At 36.6% G+C, this 13,837-nt stretch overlaps 1 protein-coding gene across 1 annotated transcript in view; it reads right to left on the reverse strand.

The window, feature by feature from the left end:
* Positions 1 to 13,837, reverse strand: part of ASPM (assembly factor for spindle microtubules) — a 53,165-nt gene that overhangs the window by 31,053 nt on the left and 8,275 nt on the right. The window contains exons 4-12 of the mRNA XM_008268710.4: positions 12,594 to 12,698; positions 12,044 to 12,190; positions 10,618 to 10,863; positions 7,557 to 7,624; positions 5,417 to 5,558; positions 4,721 to 4,851; positions 3,786 to 3,961; positions 331 to 476; positions 163 to 248 (exon numbers count right to left, since the gene is read on the reverse strand). Of these exons, the coding sequence (XP_008266932.3) occupies positions 163 to 248; positions 331 to 476; positions 3,786 to 3,961; positions 4,721 to 4,851; positions 5,417 to 5,558; positions 7,557 to 7,624; positions 10,618 to 10,863; positions 12,044 to 12,190; positions 12,594 to 12,698 (1,247 nt within the window). The remainder of the gene's footprint in view (positions 1 to 162; positions 249 to 330; positions 477 to 3,785; positions 3,962 to 4,720; positions 4,852 to 5,416; positions 5,559 to 7,556; positions 7,625 to 10,617; positions 10,864 to 12,043; positions 12,191 to 12,593; positions 12,699 to 13,837) is intronic.

A 13,837-nucleotide genomic window follows, 5' to 3' on the forward strand; every position in this document is an offset into this window, starting at 1 on the left:
ATTGCCAGTGGATGGAGAAGATTAAACTGGAACATATACATGGCAAATATTACATGTCCAGGGACAGAATAAACCCCAGCAATCTCTATTTGATTCAAATTGCTTTTGTACATCATTATTCAAAATTAGTAAAAACTGCAAAATATACCAGATATACAATACCTGAAAGGCAAATGCTATTTTCCAAAGCAACCCAAGAGTTTTTTCTCTGTGCCTATCCACAATATCCTTAGACAGAATTGTATTTCCTATAAATGAAAAGATAGCCTGTTAGCATAATCTATGTACATATGAACACTCAGTGTAGAAATCAATTTTAGTTGTCTTTACCATGCTCATCACTTAATTCAATTCCTTTTGATTTTAGGACTTGAAGAACAATGTCAACATTGTGCATCTTTTGAAGACGACTTATTGCAGGAATCCTGAGTTTCTTTGAGAGATCCCAGTTCTGTGTGAGAAGTTCCATGGTTCGCCTAGCAGGAAATAAATTTTCAGATGAAATTGTTATGTAAAAACATATATGAAAAGCATATAAAAATGAATAATTTTCATGTAACTTGGTTATTATAAATATAAATTCCAAGAGATAAAGGGTGTTATTAATGTCAGAAAGACTCCAGAAAATTATTTTATAGCTCTGTTGCTCCATGGTTAGCAAGTAGAGTAATTTTTCATGTTAAGTCTGGGTTGTTGAAGTCCATGCACAAACTATAAAAGAAAACAATGAGACAATGGGCTGGCACAGTGAATTAAACCACCACCATCCCATATGGGCTCTGGTCCAAGTCCCAGCTGCTTCACTTCCAATCCAGCTCCTTACTAATGCACCTGAGAAAGCAATGGAAGATAGCCCATGTGCTTGGGTCTCTGTCACACATGTGGGAGACCAGGATGAAGCTCATGGCTCCTGGCTTCAGTCTGGCCCAGCCTAGGCCATTGTGGCCAAGATGGAAGAAATCTCTCTCTCTCTCTCTCTCTCTCTCTGTGTAACACTACCTCTCAGACAAATAAATAAATCTTTAAAAAAAAAAAGAAAAGAAATTGAGACATACACTCAGAAATATACACATGAATAAAACAAGAGGGCTCTAGAGTGAAAGAAAAAGAGAAAAGAAATGAGAGAAGAGGAATATTATTCAGGTATTTTAAATTCTACATATCAAACATGTATTCTCTTCTCTTATTTCAGTCATCACAGTAAATCCCTCAATCAGTTCTTATTACCCTATTTAGATAAAGAAACCAAGCCCAGTGAAATTAAGTAAATTGCCCAGGGTCATATAAGCTGGTAATGCCACAACTAAGTCAAGAACTAAAGGCTAGTTTTATCAGTTTCCATAGTCATTCTCTAACAGATTACTTCAAAAATAATCTGAGGGCATACCTGAAAAAGACAGGTACACCACAGTTTGACCTCAAATCCCTAACACCATCTAGTGCTTTATTCTCTAGACAACAGTTGATAGTCCCACAGAAAAAGCAAGCTCCAACTGATTATGTAAGAGCTGGCAGAATTACTTATAGAACCATAGTCTCTAAGAGTTAGAAAGTGACTTAAGCTCATTCCAGGCCAACCACCCAATCAATGTAGGAAGCATGTCGGCAACAGAACAATCCATAACCGTTGGTATTAAAGGAGTCCACATATTTTAAAGTGACTTTCAAAAACCATGAAACAGTCATTGTTGTTAACACTGAACATAATAAAAATTTGGCATGTAAAACTGAGACTCTTAATGATTGACACTTTAATCAACCACATATCATCAAAATCCAATATTGCTAAGTCCTTAGTAACTCATGTTAAAGCATTAAAAATGTCTGGGAAAATAACACAACATTAAACCTACCCCTGCTCCTCCTGGAAAGTAGAAAAAGTTTGAAAACATGAATTCCTACTGGCTAGACAATAAATGTGGTGGCTTAAAATTATAGAATGAACAAATGCACCAAATATAAAAAAAAATCTGAAATAATTTCAGCAAATGATATAGAATGTATGGAAACTGCTTGAATGATAGAAATTAACAATAATATTCAGAATATTAGGGGCCGGCACTGTGGCGCAGTGGGTTAACGCCCTAGCCTGAAGCGCTGGCATCCCATATGGGCGCCAGTTCAAGACCCAGCTGCTCCACTTCTGATCCAGCTCTCTGCAATGGCCTGGGAAAGCTGTAGAAGATGGCCCAAGTCCTTGGGCTCCTGCACCCGCATGTGAGACCTGGAGGAAGCTCCTGGCTCCTGGCTTCGGATCGGCGCAGCTCCGGCCATCGTGGCCATCTGGGGAGTGAACCAGTGGATGGAAGACCTCTCTCTCTCTTTGCCTCTTCTCTCTCTGTGTAACTGACTTTCAAATAAATAAATAAATCTTAAAAAAAAAAAAAAAAAGATACTAATTTGTGAAAATACTCAGAAGGAAGAAAGGGACATGCATGTTTTTGAAGAAACTGGGGATTCCTTGTATTCCTAAAAACTGAGGGATGTCTTCCTCAAAAATGAAGAATTACTCCATTCCAGCCAAGTAGACCCTTATCCTCTGCTTGAATCTTTCAAGGTTCCTCCTCAAAGACATCTCTGGGTCATAACAAAGAAGTTAACTGGTATAGCCAAGTAGCCTCATTTCTGTTCAGTAGCTTTTAGCCCCTTAGTACTTTAATTTTTTTATTTTATTTTATTTTTTATTTTTTTGACAGGCAGAGTGGACAGTGAAAGAGAGAGAGACAGAGAGAAAGGTCTTCCTTTTCCATTGGTTCACCCCCCAATAGCGGCTGCGGCCGGTGCACTGCAGCCGGCGTACCACGCTGATCCAAAGCCAGGAGCCAGGTGCTTCTCCTGGTCTTCCATGCGGGTGCAGGGCCCAAGGACCTGGGCCATCCTCCGCTGCACTCCCAGGCCACAGCAGAGAACTGGACAGGAAGAGGAGCGACCAGGACGGACTCCAGCGCCCCGACCGGGACTAGAACCCGGTGTGCTGGCACTGCAGGTGGAGGATTTGGCTATTGAACTGCGGCACCGTCCGCCCCTTAGTATTTTGACATGAAGATTGCCTGCAAGATTCTGGCTATACCACAGCAATTTAAGATGCAGTAGGTCAGGTAAAGAGTTCTGAAAGTTTTATTGTAACAGAGATATTTTATGAAGACCATTAATTCTGTACTTCCCATATTTCAAAACTGAAATGGCTCTTTTGAGGCTTAGCAATTCTTAAATACACAGAGAAAAATTGTATCTTTGCTTTACAAAAATCCTCTTCTTTGACTCTAAGAGTGCTTCCTTGAGAGGACATACAACACATTGGAGAGTTCCCTAGAAACAAGACAGTTGTCTCCAAGCCCAGTGTCCTAAAGAGGCAACCACAGAAACATGCCACAGGCCATTCCTTCCAAAGCAGAAACTGGCAACCCATTACTTAATACCATAGCCAATTTTAAGAATTCTACTTTATAACTAAGAAAGTATTGTATAATTTGAAGGCAGACATCATGAGTATATGTCCAGATTCCATTGTATAAACTTGGGCAAGTCATTCTACCTATTCAACTTATATTCCTCATATGTATAATAAAGTTAATGCTACGGTCTCAAATAATACAGAAGCCACTGTCAATACAGGGTGCTATTTCAATGTTTGCAATATGAGCTTCATGTTCTTCCTGTCCTGAGACATCAGTAGTTCCTATCACAGACTCTAATCACATACCAGCAGAGGGAAAAAAAGTATTTTCCAGAAAATTTTAGTCTATTATTCTGTAAAGTAAAATAATTCTATTTCTTATACTTACACAAGACGCACCCCACATTGCAAGTCCACAGCAAGATTGGTCACAGCAAAATCGAATTCATCAAATGGTGTCTGGACATGACTAACAGGTAATCCCAATAAGCTAAGGTGACGGGAAAGGTCACCTTCTCCACTTAGGAAATCTCGTGAAAAAGCCAGAAGAATCTCTTTACTAGCCTATAAAGACACAAGTTGTAAATATTGTATTACATTGTAATAATTTTGTTTATGATAAAAACAAATCCAAACCATTCTTTACATATAGAAATAAAATTAAATATTACTACAAAAATATTTCCAGTTTCATGCCATATGGTAATAATACAAACTTCTATACTGCTAATTTAAGACCTTTTTATTTATTTTTTATTATTATTATTTTTTTTAGTTTGTTTATTTGAAAGATAGAGTTAGACAGTGAGAGAGAGAGAGAGACAGAGAGAAAGGTCTTCCTTCTGATGGTTCACTCCCCAAATGGCTGCTACGGTCAGAGCTATGCCGATCCGAAGCCAGGACCCAGGTGCTTCCTCTGGTCTCCCATGCGGGTGCAGGGGCCCAAGCACTTGGGCCATCCTCCACTGCCCTCCTAGGCCACAGCAGAGAGCTGGACTGGAAAAGGAGCAACTGGGACTAGAACCTTGCGCTCATATGGGATGCAGGCGCTGCAGGCAGAGGATTAACCAAGTGAGGCTCGGCACCAGCCCCTAAGACCTTTTTAAAAAAGGTAAATAATTAATGTTCTAGTGAAAGATCAACCAATAAAAAGAAGGCCTGGTTATAATTAATAACGAAAACTCATTAAATAGGTATTCTTATTTTACAGCACAGTACTATTCTTCTGAAAATTAATTTTTGTCTAAAGAGAGAATATGTCATAAAAACAGGCAAGTTTTAGACAGGAAATATGAAATGTGAAACAGAACATTAAAACTATACCTTGAATTCAGCATCTTTACAGAAGAGACAAGGATCATGATCAATAAGTCTGGAAAGTTTAGCATAATCAAGGAAACAGATCAACAACAATAACTTTTTCAGTGTAAACTTCGACAAAGTTTCTTCATGATCTTAAATAAAGTACAAAAAAGCATAGTAAGTTAATCATGGAAGGTAAGTTTCACTTTGAAATAAGCTAACCCTAATGCTAATCATGTACAAATAAAAAAATGTAGCAAGCAACAATAAAATACTTTGTTTTACATTTCATCCTCATAATGACTCTGAGGGCCAGGTACCATTTAAAATACCCAACTCATGGATGAGGAAATAGGCACAAAGACACCAAGAGATCTAACTGATCTCACTCAACAAGTATTTACTGAACACCTACTATATGCAGGCATCATCCCGGATACTAGATCTACAGTAACAAACTATAACAAATAAGATCTCCACAGGAATTACAAACTACTGGAGGGAGTGAATGGGCAGAGACAACAAACAGATAATAATGATTATAAACAGTAATGGAGGAAATGATGGGGAATGATAAGGAAAGAGGGGCGGATGAAGGGAAGGTAGTGGAAACAGAGAGGTATTAACACCGGTTTCTTTGATAAAGTAAAATGCAAACAGAAAGAGTGACAAGCCATTTACACAGCATGGAGATAAAGCAGTGCCAGCAACACCTACCTTCTCTATAGAGATGTGGAACAGTGGGGTGTCTATATTCAGCTGCGATATCAGGATTCCAAAGCAAGCGATTCAGAATAAACATAGCTAACCCTGTGACATCACTATTATCTTCCAAAGAAATGAGTTCTCCATAAATTGTCTGAAAAGAAAAAATTACAGCAGAACTGAGGCTTATGCTATCTTTAAGAAGCAAAAAGGATATAACCGGGGAAGGGCATGATCTTCTAAGGAATGCAATTTGTTGTTTCCAGAAAAGTATGGAAATGATATGTTATATACTAAACAACCCCCTTAAATTTTACATGCATGCTTTATACACATTTTGGTATGTATACTACTTCACAGTGAAAAAAGACAAAGTTTAGGACTAAGATAAGTTCTTATTCACTTGGAAAACAATATTTACATTTAAAATTTTTCATATATATTAAAAAATATCAAATACTAGCATATTGTTAAAATTTAATATAATTGTCCTGCTAAATAAATGAAGGTATAACAGAAACCAACATATTCAAAATTTTCTATTACTTATCAAATGAAAAAGCATCTGCACATAACCTAATAATTTGGGATGTTCAGATCTATTTATAGTCAGTGACTTAAATGTGACATTAGTTTAACCTCACCATGCTTTTTAACGATTTTTCGAAGAAATTAGAAAAAACTAAAGACATATCAAATTATTCTGTAATCCTGTAATATACTGATAAAATGTAGAGATGAAAGCAGGAAAAAGTGTTAATAGTTGCCACAATAGAGAAATCTATCTTTTTCTACTTAGTTTTTTAGCCTTTGAAACTTTCTTAAAATCTTCCAAGGCCATGCCCATTAACTAAAATATAGTGCTGAGGCAGAATGTTTTATTGTTCAAGTCATTTATCCACCACTCCCTGTGAAAGGATTACACATCCCCACTATTTGTCACAGACATGCTGTGTCTCTTGCGGGAAGTTAATACATTTCTGACTAGTTTGTGCTTGATAGATAATGTACTCTGGTAATGAAATAAGGGTAGAGGTAATGCACACAACCTTAAGCACAAGTTTTAAAAGGTATTCCAAATTTCTATCCAATGTGCTTGCTTTTTACTCTTGCCACAAATAAAACTATGTCCCAAAATTGAGAACCCTACTGAAACTGAGGTTCAAAAATTATCTGACATGTAAAGCAAAGCCAGTTAGTAGGTAATTTGCTGACTAATGAAAGGAAAAGCATACTTTAAAAAGGATTTAAATTAGAAATCTAACCAATGACACTATCAAGTTGAGTGACTGCAGTAAGCTGATTATTTATTCTTTCTGGGCCTCAATTTATTAGCACATAAAAGTCAGATTATTTGCAATGATTCCTTTCAATCCTAAAGATTCTACTATTCTAAAGCCTGAAATAAACTGAAAGCGTGGGAAATATCAGGTGAGGAACATAGCAAACCTAGAAAAGCTATAAAAGTATACTAGAAAAAAGACTACAGGGGAGAGAAGCAAAGAGGATTTTTGAATAAATGCATACTTTTAAACGCCAACCACTAGTAATAGCTTTCTAATTCAGTTAGTTTTAACATCCTAGCTATTACTGAGCTAAGACCCATGTGAATAACTGAAATCCTGATGACATTTTCATAAGGAGTGCTTCATTAGAATGGTTACTACATTGAGCCTTGATATTAGGCTGGTAAAGGCTCAAATCTTGACTGATATTGGCATTTGGCAATTCACTTAGCATTTAACCTTCTGTTTTCTTAGTGAAGTGGCAATAATAACACATACCTCACTGGGTACTAATGAGGTTTAAATCAGAAAATGTATTTAATACAGTCTAGTCTTTTCATTTGTAAATGTTCAGGAATAAGCTTAGTATAGTTGTCATTACCTACAGCAAAACCTGTAGCTATTTAAGAGGTTACAGGTAAACTATTCTGTAATAGTATCACAATAATGGTAATATATAATGGCACAGTCTATTTAACTGATGAGCATTTATTAACAGATCTTACATTTTTTACTGAAAGGTGAACCAAACTAACAAAATGACTTCCTAACTTTTATAAGTAAAACCATATTTTATTAAAGAATCTATTCTACTAAAATTATGTAATAAAGAAATACTGTTTTCAGAAACAGAAATATATGCTTACCTCTAGACCAATTCGAAGCCACAAAGGATTATATGACAACAGCCAATTCAGGACTTTCTGGCGTTCTCCTGAAATGCATGTCAAAAGCAAGTAAACTCAGATTGCTAATCAAATACAGACAATAAATAAGGCTTCATGGAAAGGATATTAGTGGGGGAAAAAAGTGCTTACATAGAATAATTTAACTGAAATATACCTCTAAAAGATAAATGATCATATTTATGTAAGATTTTGGGCAACAAAGTTAAATAATGCAGATTTAGCAGTGAAATATAAATCTCTTAAGCATATATCATAAGGAAATGAAACCAGTATCTGGAAGAGGTATCTGCATTTTCATGTTCATTGCGGCATTATTCAGAATAGCCAAGATATGGAATCAGCCTAACTGTTCACCAAAGGGTGAATGAATTTAAAAAAAAATGACATACATGCATATATACAAACACACACACACACACACACAATGAAATACTATCCAGCCTTTAAAAAGAAGGGAATTATGTCATCTGTGACAACATGGATGAACTTACATTCTGTGAGTGATTAATTACATTATATAAGTGAATAATGTCAAAATGTACAAATTATCCAAAGCAATCTACAGATTCATTGCAATTCTAATCAAAATACCAACAATATTAATCTAAGATCTAGAAAAAATTCAAGGAGACCAAGAATAGCAAGGCAATATTAACAAAAACAAAGCCAGAGGCATCATAATACCAGGTTTCAAGACATACCTACTACAGGGCAGCTACTACAGTCAAAATAACCTGGTACAAACACAAAAATAGACATGTAGGCCAATGGAACAGAATAGAAACTCCAGAAATTAATCCATGCATCTACAACCAACTAATCTTTGACGTACAAACTAAAATCAATTCTTGGAGAAAGGACAGCCTCTTCAACAAATGGTGTGGGAAAATTGGATCTATGCATGCAGAAGTATAAAACAAAACACCTACCTTAAACCTTATAAAAAATCAACTCAAAATGGATCAAAGATCTAAATCTACAGCCTGATACCATCAAATTATTTGAAGAACACATCAAGGAAACTGCAAGACATTGGCATAGGCAAAGTCTCCTTGAAAAAGACTCCAGAAGCACAAGCAGTAAAAGCAAAAATAGACAAATGGGATTATATCAATCTAAGAAGCTTCTGTACTACAAAGGAAACACTCAACAAGAAGCCAACTGACAGAATGGGAGAAAATATTTGTAAACAATGCAACTGCAAAAAGGGTAATATCTAGAATCCCAGAATCTATAAAGAGATCAAGAAACTCAACAACAACAAAAAACAGTCCAGTTAAGAAATGGGCGAAGCCTGGGAAAGCAGAAGATGGCCCAAGTCCTTGGGTCCCTGCACCTGTGTGGGAAACCAGGAAGAAGTTCCTGGCTCCTGGCTTCCAATCGGCACAGTTCTGGCCATTGTGGCCATTTGGGGGGTGAACCAATGGAAGGAAGACCTTTCTCTCTGTCTCTCTCTCACACTGTCTGTAACTCTACCTCTCAAAAAAAAAAAAAAAAAAAAAAGGAAATGGGCAAAGAACATGAATAGGCATTTTTTCAAAAGATGAGATTGTTATGGCCAACAGATGCTCTGGATCACTAACCATCAAGGAAATGCAAATAAAAATACTGTGAGGTTTTACCTCACCTGGGTTAGAATGGTTATTATCTCCAAATCCAAAAACAATAAATGCTGGTAAGGATGTGGGGAAAAGGAATACTCTGGTAGGAATGCAAACTAGTACAACCATTATGGAAGACAGCATATAGATACCTCAAAAAGCTGAAAATAGATCTACCATATGACACAGCAAACCAGCTCCTGGGAATGTACCCAAATGAAATGAAATCAGCATATGAAAGAGTTAACTACAGCCTCATGTTTACTGCAGCTGAATTCACAATAGCTAAGATATTCACCTAGATGTTCACCAACCTAGATGTTCACCAACTTATGACTGAATAAAGAAAATGTGTTATATAAACACTATGAAATACCACTCAACTATAAAAAGAATTTAATCCTGTCTTTTACAACAAAATGGATCCAACTGGAAACCATTATGTTTACTGAAATAAGACAGTCCCTAAAAGGAAAGTACCATATGCTTTCCCTGATTTGTGCTAACTAAATACCAGGTACCTAATGTATATGAATGAAATTGACATTCTGAGATTTGATTATTGTTTACAGCCCTTGTCTATACTCGAGGAACAGTGGGTTTTCTACTTACTACTTGTTGAAGTCTTTATTTAGTGGAGGGTTAAGGTTGTGATTATAAAATAAACTGAAAGTATGTCATTGTAAAAATTAAAAGGAAAAAATAAAAGAAGGAGGAGAAAGTGTGGGAATGTGGGCAAGAGGGAGGGTAGGGTGGGGAGCATCATGCTTTAAATCTGTATATATGAATTACATGAAATTTGTTCACTTTATATAAGTAAATATATAAACACTGTATCATATTTAAGAGAGTATCTTGGGGTCAGCATCATGGCACAGAGGGTTAAGCCACCACCTGCTACACTGACATCCCATATGGGAGCAAATTCGAGTCCTAAATGATCTACTTCCCATCCAGCTCCCTGCTAATGCACGTGGGAGCAGTGGAAGATGGCTCAAGTTCTTGGGCCCCTGCCATCCATGTGGGAGACCTAGATGAAGCTCTTGGCTGCTGGCTTCAGCCTGGCTTAGCTCTGGCTGTTGCAGCCATTTGAGGAGTGAACCATCAGATAATCTCTCTCTCTCTCCTTGTGTCTCTCCCTCTCGCTGTGTAACTCTGCCTTTCAAATAAATAAATAAATCTTTAAAAAAAGTGTTTTTTAAATGCTCTCACCACACGTATACATAAAAATGTAATTATGTGAGGTAATGTATATGATAATCAGCTTGGTTATTGGCATCATTTCCATAATATATACATGCTAAGAACATCATGTTGTATACCTTAAGCATATACAATTTTTGTGTTATTCCTCACTAAAGCTATGGGTGGGAAGGGAATACAAAATCTTTATCTCAAGATTTTTGGAATCTTCTTACCCACATCCTTCCAAAGGTGTCTATCTTTCCGAACAATTAATCGCCTAGCTTCAATTTCAGTTTCAAGCTTTTTAATAGCTTTAACCATTTTTTCAGAAGTAAATAAACGGCATGCTGCACGACGCAATCTGTTCAACCTGCATCGAGCAGTATAAGCTCTAAGAGACATTTCGTCTTTTGTAGGTGCTCTCTGAACACTTATTTTATGTTGATTCTCCACTCCTAAAAGAAGAGTAGCAGCATTTACTAGAAAAAAAAAAGGGAAAATGTTTCTGGTTAAAAAATATCTCTGTAATTGTCTCAATTCCAGTAATAAAATGCAACACAGAACAATCAACACTCTCTGCAAGTTTCTATTGCTCTTTCTTATCTCAAAATACAGGTGTTATCATTCACTGAATATCAAAGGCCAATCATCTATCACTGCAATCTGTCAGTTCTAATTGCAAAATATATCTCCAGTCTAACCACTTCCCACCACCTCTAGCATAAGTTCCAACAGTATGATCACTAATCCTAATAAAATGGCCTCTGAACTGGCATGTCTATTTCTATCCTCTTTATAAATTCGTAAAAAGGCAAGCTTCTAAGGAATGAAGTTTTTAAATAACAATTAAAATATGAAATGTACATAAATTTTTGTAAAGCATTTATTTTCTCTTGAGAACTAAACATCTGGCTTTTATCCTTCAGAGAAAAATAAGTGATCTTAGAGATCACCTAATCCAAAGACATCTCATACACGCAGAAATCCTATACATGTTTCTCTGACACATACAAATGGATATTTATTCAAACATTACAACATAGGGCAATCACTATTTTAAAAGACAGTCTTTAGATGGTTTGACAATTTAAATGTATTTAAGGGATTTCCTTATCTTGAGCTGAAACTAATTCTTATCACTTCAGTGTGACAGCTACACAAAAGTTAATTTCCTTCTCTTTCAGAAGAAAACCTTTCAAATGTTTGAAGGGTCCCATGTCTCCACTGTGTCTCACACTCAAGTCTTCCCTTTCTCAGAATAAATACAGAAGTATTCTAACTATTCCTAATATGATTTACTTTTCAGATTCCTCATAATCCAATAGCTTGCTTATATACTTTGAAAACCAATGTACTTGACAGCAGAGACAGTATGCCCAACATGATCAGGCTACACAGAACTGATTGCATTCACTGATGAGAGAGAATAGAAAGCAAAGAACAAAAATAAACTTCAGTACTTTCAGTACAGAAAAATCTATGTAAACCCGTGCAGGTAAGCATTCTTACCTGTTTTACTTTTAGCATTTACAATGAAATCGTGAACCATGCCATCAACTACAATATAAAGTATGTGTAGTTAAAGAATGACAAATCATGCTATAATTTTGATGTTAAAACAAGAGTATTATTTAACTTAAATACTAATTAAATGCTTACCTTCAGAAACATTTGTTTTTACAGTGAAGTCATCAGGAGTCAATATGAAATTTAGCCACCAAGTGAAGCCCTGTTCCTGCTTTTCCTTCCAGCGCTCATCATAAAACATGTTTTTTGCAGCGAAAGGCATTGGATGTCTAGGAATATCTAAGAATACAATTAGATAATTGCATGAAAAATTTTCCTTTAAAATATTATTTAACACATAACAAAAGGCCATTTTTATTAGCAAAGCCATCTTTAAAACACTGAACAAATCTGCCTTCCCACTCCTTGTTGTAAAGAATTGAAAGTATTTTGGTCATGAAATACAATTACAGCAAAAGGGAAAAACATAAAGCAACACTTCTTGGTTATCTAAAAATCCTAATGTGTCATGAATCAGCTTCATCAAAATCTGTTAGAATATTTCAAATATAATTTGAATATACCTTTTAACAGTTGTTCAAAACCTTTATTCAACAAAAGTATTATTTCATTTCCATTTGAAATGCAATTAATGGCTCAGTCCATGTCACTTTTTCAGAGTTTAAATTTAATAAACACTTGCCTGTTTTTAGAGGTTTTATGAAGGTCAAACTGGACTGCGCCACAGCAATAATTGGTTTTGTCCTTTTATTTGTTTTATAAATAGGAGTTTTGAATACTAATGAATCTGAAATAAATTAGAAAACATATCCATTAACATTAAAATTAAACAAGTTTGATTCCTTCATAATCATATTCACTTAGCAATACTTAATCACTTCTGTGATCCAGGCATTTGCACTATGAATTCAGTGGTCAATGAAACCACCAGTTTGAAGTTATAGACCACAAACTAGAATTTGTTCTTTGTCTACAGAAGCAAAAATCTAGATTCAACAACTTATTGTGTACTCATATTCCAGGACTCTGTGCTAGGTATTGGGAATATGTAGAACTGAAAGATACATTCTCAGCTCTTACCAAGTTTTTGGTCTAGTATGGAAAAAGCATAAAAAAGGGATGGGGCTGGCATCATGGCTCACTTGGCTAATCCTCTGCCTGTGGCGCCAGCATCCCATATGGGTGCCAGGTTCTAGTCCTGGTTGCTCCTTTTCCAGTCCAGCTCTCTGCTGTGGCCCGGGAAGGCAGTGGAGGATGGCCCAAGTGCTTGGGCGCCTGCAACCGCATTGGAGACCAGGAGGAAGCACCTGGGTCCTGGCTTCGGATCAGCATAGCTCCGACCATAGCAGCCATTTGGTGGGTGAACCAGCGGAAGGAAGACCTTTCTCTCTGTCTCTCTCTCTCACTGCCTAACTCTGTCAAAAAAAAAAAAAAGTATAAAAAATGGTAGGAAAGTCTTCCTCGATGGGAATACTCATACAAGCCATCTTAAAAAGTTCACAGAAAGTATGTGTTATGAAAAATCTATGCATGGACTTCAAAAATGTTTTATACCCAGGTGGGCACTTGGCCAAATGGTTAAGATGTGTGTTAGGAAGCCTGCATTCCACATCAGAATGCGAGTCCGACTCCTATTTCCTGATTCCAGCTCCCTCCCATGCAAATTATGGAAGGCTACAGTGATGGCTCAACTGGGTTCCATCCATCCACAGAGGAGACTTGAATTGAGTTCTTGGCTTCTGGCTTTGCCTCCCAGCCACTGTGGGCATTTCCAGAGTGAATTAGAAAATGAGGCGCTGGCGCTGTGGCACAACAGAATAACACCCTGGCCTGAAGCACCAGCATCCCATATGGGCACCAGTTCTAGTCCCTGCTGCTCCACTTCCAATCCAGCTCTCTGCTATGGCCTGGGAAAGCAGTAAGAAG

Source organism: Oryctolagus cuniculus, chromosome 13, assembly GCF_964237555.1.
Source record: "Oryctolagus cuniculus chromosome 13, mOryCun1.1, whole genome shotgun sequence".
Classification (NCBI taxonomy): domain Eukaryota; kingdom Metazoa; phylum Chordata; class Mammalia; order Lagomorpha; family Leporidae; genus Oryctolagus; species Oryctolagus cuniculus.